This window comes from Urocitellus parryii, chromosome 4 (assembly GCF_045843805.1).
Source record: "Urocitellus parryii isolate mUroPar1 chromosome 4, mUroPar1.hap1, whole genome shotgun sequence".
NCBI classification, from domain to species: Eukaryota; Metazoa; Chordata; class Mammalia; order Rodentia; family Sciuridae; genus Urocitellus; species Urocitellus parryii.
The window spans coordinates 197,723,667-197,732,405 of record NC_135534.1 but is presented as its reverse complement, the minus strand read 5'-3'; the positions used below and the strand labels follow the sequence as shown (position 1 = coordinate 197,732,405).

Genomic DNA, 8,739 nt, shown 5'->3' with positions numbered 1-8,739 from the left:
AAGCCAGGATGAGCAAGGCCTGTCCTTCCCACTTAGGCTGGGAGAGGCTCTGGGGCCTGAAGAGCAGGGCAAAAGAACCTTTCCCACTGGGAAGACAGCACAAGTGACCTAATGAGGTCACTGACCCTACACCCCAGCTTTTCATTCATACCACATAATAGCTGCATTACTGCCAACTCACCTTATAACCCTGTGCACCTTCTAAGAGATACATGGTTTTGAATTGCTGCTTTTAATAACATTTTGTTATATTAAATTTATAATTAATGTGTCTGGTTTACAATGTAAAAGTTCCCTTTGAGAATTATCTGTACTGAGTGGTGAACTGCCAGCTGCTGAACACAGAAGAACTGATTCTGGCTTCTGCAGTTGGCTTCCTGCAGCTTAGAGGAGGATGGCAGGACCCCATCCTGTGGCCACCTTACCACTCCCTATAACATTCAGTAATGTTCCCACCCTTATTGTCAGAGAAAATGTAGGGCCTTTTATCTGCTGAGTACATGACCCATAAGGATACAACCTAGCTGAAGGCTGCAGGTAAAAGATAAAACATGAACTTAGATATTGAACCTGCTAAAATGCCTAAGTGCAGACACTGCAAACATTGCTCAGCACACACAGGCATACACTTCTAGAAACTGAGTTCCAGAACCCAGCTCTGATGGTTTCAAACAGTAGCACTAGTCAGATTCCTTCCATTTTCTCACCCTTCAAATTCCAGCAATAATTGCCACAGCACCTGGCTCCCCAAGGTTGGGAAGGGACCCTTAACATATATGACAATATTATTTCAAAATAAATCTCTTTAGTATTGTTTAGACAGAGAAAAAATGTGAAGGTGTAGGGAGAAGGTTGGTTTCAGGGAGATGACACCCATAAATTCACCTGGTTCCAGGTGGAAGTGTGCCCTGTTAATCCTGAGCGGAGGGCTGCTTAGGTGTACTGATAACTCCTACCCTGTGTCTTTGGTACTGCTCCTTTGGCTTCCACCCTTTAGCTGTCCTAGAAATAAAGCCACAGTGGGAGCCAGGGGAGGGGGTGGTTTCTTCTGTGAGCAGCTATCTAGATGCACCTGAGACCTGTGGGCCTCTTGGGTTGGAGGGTACCTGCTTCTCTGTGGTCTAGGGCAGTGTTTCCCAATTCACAGCATTTACCTTTGGAATTCAGGAATGAGAGATTAGAATTTCTAGAAATTCCAAACCCCAAATGTTTTTAAGATACTTCACTCTTCATACTCCTCTCAGTATCTGACAAAATTTTGTCTAGTAGGCATATTAAGCTTAGTACTATTTACAAAGGACTAGCCTGTAGGGAAAATTAAATGCTGGAGCATCTGTTAGAAACTATCCAAATAATGTGACATTTGAATATCCTAGAAAGGTTAACAGCACTTAAAATCAATCACATGTCCAAATAACTAACTTAAGAATCTATTTTGCATCTAAAGTTTATTTTTTGGAGCACCACTCACAGGATTTGTATAATATATACTATGTGTACAAAATTATTTTATTTACAAGAAAAACTCCCTGATAGCAGCAGACAGGACCAGACATACACACTTCTAACATGGCAACAACCAAAAAGCAAGATCAACTAATTCGATGGCGACAGTTTCCCTCTCACAAGCCAGGCCTGGGCTCTCGCTTCAGCTCAGCATGTTAGTATTTCCTGCTCTTGTTTTTTGCTCAATTAAGGTGGATTCTTTCTTTCTTTCTTTCTTTTTTTTTTTTTTTTTTTAAAGAAAGAGTGAGAGAGAAAGAGAGAGAATTTTTAAAATATTTATTGTTTTTAGTTTTCGGCGGACACAACATCTTTGTTTGTATGTGGTGCTGAGGATCCAACCCGGGCTGCACGCATGCCAGGCGAGCGTGCTACCGCTTGAGCCACATCCCCAGCCCCAAGGTGTATTCTTTCAAATCAGTAATCTTTCCATACTAATAAGCTTTAGTATTCACAGGATAATTATGATACTTTCCCTCATTTCCTCAATTGATTTTTCTAGGGATTCTGGATTAAAAAAAAAAAAAAGCATGTTATCTAAGAAATTCTGGAAAGGAGTTCCCATACGGAGACTCTGGTCTAGGACCCAGCTCTGGCTTCTACAGCATCGTTCTGGGAGGGTGGTGTGGGATGGCAGCCACACCATGTAGACTGGAGTTACACAGACCCTAAACATCACTGGACACCTCTACCCCTTCATCTATGGAATGGGTCACGAGCCGCCAGATCTGTGGTAAGGAGTACACAGTGAAATACATGCCCAAAGGCCAGGCCAACTGGCTTCTATGTTTTAAGAACTAATAACTGCTGGGTGCGGTGGTGCATGCCTATGATCCAGCAACTTGGGGGACTGGGGCAAGAGGATCCCAAGCTCCAGGCAAGTCTCAGCAACTTAGTGAGACTGTCTCAAAAAATAAAAAGGGTTAGGGGTGTAGCTCAGTGGTAAAGTGCACCTGGGTTCAATCCCCAGTACCAAACCAAACAAAAATAACTCTTCCTTTAGAGCTGGCTACAGCAGGTTCTCTGAGCCTGTGACCTTCAAAGGGATCTATTCAGCCTCTTTCGATGTAAAGTAAAAGCTTTAAGTTTTGAATCAGAGATTGGGTTCACATGTAAGTGCTACTTTCTGATCTCAGATTTCATCTGCAAAATGAGGGTAACAAATAAGAACAACTGAAATATAGTATAAGAATATATATTATTTATATATTCTTATAAGATAATGTTAAGAAGCTAGGGCAGTACATAGTGGACAGAGCTGCTATTTAGTAAATGTCCCTCTCCCCTCCAGTGTACTACATAGTCAACTTTGGACACTGAGACAAAGGCAGGCTACCAAGCAAGTTTTCTGCAATATAATAACACAAAAGATGATTCAATAAAGACAACAGATAGAAAAATCTTCTTTGGAATTGTCCCACTTTAAGAAATTCAAAGAAAAGTTGAATTTTGCCAATTCAACAACTTAATAGTGAGTATGTACAGTAGAGAAAGCTTTGATCATTTAATTCCTTGGAACATCAGCCTCAGAAATATCTGCCAAACCCTGTGCAAGAGGTCAAGTAGATTTCAGTCGTGCCCCTGACCTCCAGCAACTCACAATCCTGCGATACAAGGCCAACTTTGATGCAGAAAGATAAAGGGAACACCAAGGCAGGATAGAGTCCTTACAGCTGGCAAGGCCTCAGAAAGGTCTTACAAAGGAGCAGTCACATGTCATAGGCATTGTCATAGGCATTTAGGCAGAGGGCATTCCAGACAGAGGGGACAGCATGAACACAGGAATAACATCAACAGCACAGTGAGCCATCTGTTAGCCAGAGTAGGAAAGGAGAGGTCAAGGGGGATGATGGAAAAGGTGAGTAAAGATTGTGAAGGGCTAGAAGGCCAGACCTAGAAATTGGACTTTATCCTAAAAGCAATAGAGTCAGTCCATTTGGGGTCCTCAGTACATTTTTAAGTAGGGTTTACTTTACACAAGATTTGCCTAAGTATCAGAAGCTGATCTGCTGTTAAAAAGAAAAGAAAAAATCAACAAGGGACATCATCATTAGCTCTATTCCTCTTTTCAGGCAGCCCCTGAAATTACCACTGGCATCCTCTGGACCTTTAGAAGTAAGCTAGAATAGGAGGGGGTCCAACACTCCCCAGAGGGTGTTATTCCATTTTTCTGTGCTTTTCTGTGTTTCTTTTAGGCATAAATTATTTTTGCAAATAGCCAGACCTAAAAGTCACCAAATTCCCTCAAAGCTCACTGAGGGGGTTTCCTGCAGCCTGTACAGGGCAGCAGTTGTGAGCACCTCTGCCACCTTTTGGGAGTCAAGAGCAAATGTACCCATTGCACAGGGGCACACAGCCACATCAAACGCAAACCTTGATGCTGAGAGCAGAAAACAGACAAGATGTGTGCTGAAGTCCTAAGCTGTGTGCAGTACCCACCAGGGCCCCCACACCAGCCACCAGAGACTATATTAGTCACTTCCACATGGTGCCATTCTGGAAACCCTGTCCCATGTGCTGTCTCCTTTGTGCTTGGGCATAAACTAATAAAACCTTGTTTAAGGGGCTGGGGTTGTGGCTCAGCAGTAGCGCACTTGCCTGGCATATGTGAGGCACTGGGTTTGATTCTCAGCACCACATATAAATAAATTAAAGGGCTACCAACAACTTAAACAATATTTTAAAAAAAAAGAAAGTGAAAACTACATGGTTCTTTGGAAATTTCTTTGTTCAATACAGAGTTAAGTATAGCTTCACTTTCATTAAAAAAAAAAAAAAACCAAACAAACAAAAAACTTGTTTCAGTGATGTTGCTTCCCTCATCAAGATTTGTATCTCAAATTGAGCTAAAGAACTTTGCAGTCTCAAAAAAAAAAAAAAAAAAAAAAGAACTTTGCAGTCTCTACAATGTCTTCATGGCTGGGCCTTTGAGATCCTCCCCATTTGATATCTGGAGGACTCTAGGGTAGAAGCAGCACAGCAGGTTTCAGAACGAGGGCCTGACACTACCCAGCTCACACACCCTCTTTCTAGGAGAGACCAGGATACCACATCTGTCTTTCAGTTCCCACCCAAACCACCCATGTTCTCCTCAGAATGGAGCTACTTTGTGACAGATTCATGAAGGAGGCTGGAGCCATCTCTCTGGAGCTCACCACCTAGGGCTCAGCATCCCCTGCTCTCTTCCACCAGAGACTCATGGAGCAGGCCCAGGAGAGTCCCAAACACAGCTGAGCAGTCATGGTTGTACTATGTGGAACTCAGCATACCACCCCTTTTCTGGATCTCCATGCAGTTCAGTTTTCTTGAGTAATCTATAAAATGGAGACTGGTTTAAAAGTAGTGATTTAAAATTTGTCAATAAGGAAAATTTTCAAAACACTCCAAATCTTACAAGGGAACTTACCCCAAAGTGAAGGCACAATTGCACTGGTAGGAGTATGGGTATGTGTGTGGGTTGGGGGGATGCCCTTACTACCAGTTTTATGCCCTTACTACCAGTCAGGAATCCAGGTTACTAAAGCTTTATACAGCAAAATATGAAAAATACTGGTCTAGAAGGTTCCCAGGTTTCTATTTCTATGCTTAGAACTTGTTATGATTTAGATATGAGGTATCCTCCAAAAGCTCATGTGTGAGACAGTGCAAGAAAGCTTAGAGGTGAAATATTGGGTTATGAGAGCCTTAACCTAATCAGTATATTAATCCACTTGAATGATTAACAACTGAGTTGTGACTAGAAGCGGGTAGGGTATAGTTGAAGGAGTTTATATTTTGTTCCTGGTGAGTGAGAGTCTCTCTCTGCTTCCTAGTGCTATGTCCTGAGCTGCCTTAATGTTCTACCTCACCTCAGGCCCAAGAGCAATGGAGTTGGTCATCTATGGACTGAGACCTCTGAAACTGTGAGTGCCAAATAAACTTTTCCTCCTCTAAAATTGTTCTTATAAGGTATTTTGATACAATGACAAAAAAGCTGACTGGAACAGAACCTCTTCACTGAGCAAGGCACAGAACCTTCTGATGTCTTCCACATTCAGCCTAGGAAGGAGTCAAAACTTACTGCAATCCATGAAGCAGTGTCTAAGCACTAATGTTCCCCTAGTCACACACATACTCCCAGACTCGCCTCTTCAAGACTCAGGAACAATAAAAATCTCTAACTAGGAGCAATAATCCTGCTGATCCCTGAAATTCCACCATTGTAATGCATCCTTTTGAACAAAGTACTTGAGTACTTTCCAGTTGCTCTAGAATGAGGCACATACTTCCAGTTGAACAAGGTCATTGGGTCCATTCTTCCACAGGAGAAGCTGGGGCATGATAATACCCTAGGCATTCAAGGTCACCCTAGGCACCCTAGGTCAGTCCAGTAACCAAAAACGACAAACCTCACTTTCACTGTTACTTTCCCTTGGCCTCTACACAGAACTATCCTCACCCTCCCACTCTCTGCCATCTTTAAACAAAGTAGTACTTCAAGACAAGGTCCACTGGGTTTTTACTGGTATGACTGGTCCATCCTTCTCCAGCCTTAGGAGCCTTGAACACCTTCAGCCCACAGAGCTGCTCCTCTTTGCTGACAGGAACTTGGAATTCACAGATGCTGGGAGGTAGAAAGAGGCCTGCTCTTACCCAGAGTTCAGCAGCTGAGGGATAGAGGCAGCCAGCAGCACGCACCAGAAGCTTCCCTACTCAGTCTTCCTCCATGCCCTCCTCAAGCCACTTTAAATAGTGCACATCTCCTTGGTCCATGGGAAGACTGAAGACCTCTGGGATTTCAAAAGGATGCACCAACCTTTGGAAAGAACGGAGAGCTCTGTGAATCAACCCATGTGATACGATCCGACTAGCCAGCCTCCTGAAAGGCCCTTTGAAATCTGCGACAGTCTACCTGGCTAGTGCCATAGCCCACCATTCCTGAGCCCATGTTTCTTAGCTGTCAACAAGCTAAGCTGGATCAGGTGGCTTTAGAGTCTCACAGACATGGTTCAAATTCTAAATTTCCTTACTAGCTGTAAGGACTATGGACAAGTCACTTCATTTTCTAGGGATAAAAATAATACCTATGTAATTAGATTGCTGGAGACTAAATAAGACAAGGTATATAAAGCACTTACCTAGTCCACCAACTGGCACTGCACACATTCTATTAGATGTTAGCCTCTGTTTTCATTAGTCTCCTATACACACTGTTCTAAATTCCCTCCCACAATTCCTCTGTATTCTTCCCCACATAGAAAGTTCTTCCTGCTCCTGCTGATCAATCAAAAGCCTTTCTCTCCCTCAAGGTCCAGCTCAACCACTAGCCTGTTCTAAGGGATCCTCACTGACCACTAGGCCACAGAAATCCCTCCCTTCTCTCCTGTTTGTTTCACCTGGCTCTTGTCACACAATACAAGTTCTCTTCACTTTCCGACTGAAGAAACATGAGAATTTGGTTTCAGTTTCCCATTTGTCAAACAGGATAATAATTCTCTATGTCCTTTCTGCTGCTGAAAGAATCAATTTAAAGTTCTCATGACGTAACTTGATTAACAAATCACAACATGGGTGTAGGTGCTTAAACATGTGGAGTAAGTTGGATAAATTTTATCCAGTTTCTGAGGATAATGAATTTTTTCATGGACATCTAGGTAACTGTTTTTATAAACAAACATAAAGAGGCCAAAGTGCATATTTTAATAAGCACTTTAGTAGTAAGAGCTGCTGATGACAAAGCATCATTTCATATGTATACCTCACATATTAATTCCAAAACACATGACTATGATCACTATTTCAAAGACAAGACAGCGGAGGCACAAAAAGTATTGATATTCTGCATGTACTTATGGTACAACTAGCCAGTGGGAAGCCACATTTCAACATTAGGAGGTTAAGTTCTGGAGTTCTCACTCTTAACCCTGAAGCTGTCCCTGATGCGTTAAGTTATTTCTTGACAGTGTAGGTTCTACCCAAGATGTCTTACTCCCTCAACTCTGTTGAGATGGTAACATAAGGGCCTTCTCTATAGCAACATTTGAGACTTAGCTATAGCCTTATAGCCACAGATTCCTAGTTCTCTAAAAAGTGAAGGGAAACAATTTTATCATCCGAATAGGTGGTTCACATCTTTGGCTGCACATTCGAGTCAACCTGGGGTGCTTTTTAACAGTACCATACTAGCTGGGTACAACAGCATGCACCTGTAGGACCAGTTGAGGCAGGAGGATCACTTGAGCCAGAAGTTCCAACACCAGCTTCGGCAACATAGCAAGACCCCGTCTCAAAACTAACAACAATAATAATATCATACTTTGTTCCCATCCTAAACAAATTTAAAGTGGTAGTTTGAAAAATACCACTGGTTTGGACTATGGGAATTCCTGGAGAATATTACTAAGATGTAGTTTGATTCAATAGGTCTGGGGTGACCATGAGATTCTGCATTTCTAGCAAGTGTCCAGTGATATCAATTCCAAAACTTATACTTTGAATGATATAGGGTTATACCACTGGTTCTAAAAGTGAGGTCCACTAACCTCTAGGGGTCTCCAAGACTCTTCCATGGGGTCTAAGAAGTCAAAACTATTTATATAATAACACTAATTTGTCATTCATCTTTTTACTATGTCAATGTTTGTGACAGTGGTGCAAAAGCAATGATGGGTAAAACTACCTGCATGTTTACATATATCAAGCAGTGGCACCAAACCACACTATCATTGTACTCTTCACACCTGCATTTTTAAAAAAAAATATTTATTTTTAAGTTTTAGGTTGACACAATATCTTTATTTTATATTTATGTGGTGCTGAGGATCGAACCCAGTGCCTCATGCATGCTAGGCATGCACTCTACCACTGAGCCACAACCCGAGCCCTCACACCCGCATTTTTAAAAAGTCAGACATTTTTGAAGTGGTAAAAATTACTTTTTTTGAATTATTTTTTGACCTCTGAATACATGTCTTTTTAATATTCTGAATGGCAAAACAGGAAGTACACATAGGCATTTCTGTTGTGTACCTAGGTTCAATAGTCATTGAAAACAATCTGAGTCACAAGCTAAACTAGACATGGTTTTTTGTGTTTTTTTTTTTTTGTACTGGGGATTGAACCCAGGGGCATTTAACTACTGAGCCACATCCCCAGCCCTTTTTTATTTTGAGACAGGGCATCGCGAAGTTGCCAAGTCTGGCTTTGAATTTGCAATCCTCCTGCCTCAGTTTCCTGAGCTGCTGGGATTTTAAGCAT

The 8,739-nt window shown here is 42.0% G+C and overlaps 1 protein-coding gene across 4 annotated transcripts in view; it reads right to left on the bottom strand.

Annotated features, from left to right (window-relative positions):
• The window catches only part of LOC113196643 (protein CutA homolog), a 32,396-nt gene that overhangs the window by 10,930 nt on the left and 12,727 nt on the right, over positions 1-8,739 (bottom strand). Inside the window, exon 6 of one of the 4 annotated variants that reach the window (XR_003302581.2) lies at positions 6,136-6,298. The exons of 2 other annotated variants lie outside the window; for them this stretch is intronic. Coding sequence is in view for 1 of the 2 variants with exons in the window: in XM_026408647.2 (XP_026264432.1) it covers positions 6,196-6,298 (103 nt within the window). In the remaining variant the exon portion in view is untranslated. Of the gene's footprint in view, positions 1-5,467; positions 6,299-8,739 lie in introns of those variants that run through there. One more of the 4 variants, XM_026408647.2, reaches the window with a different exon arrangement.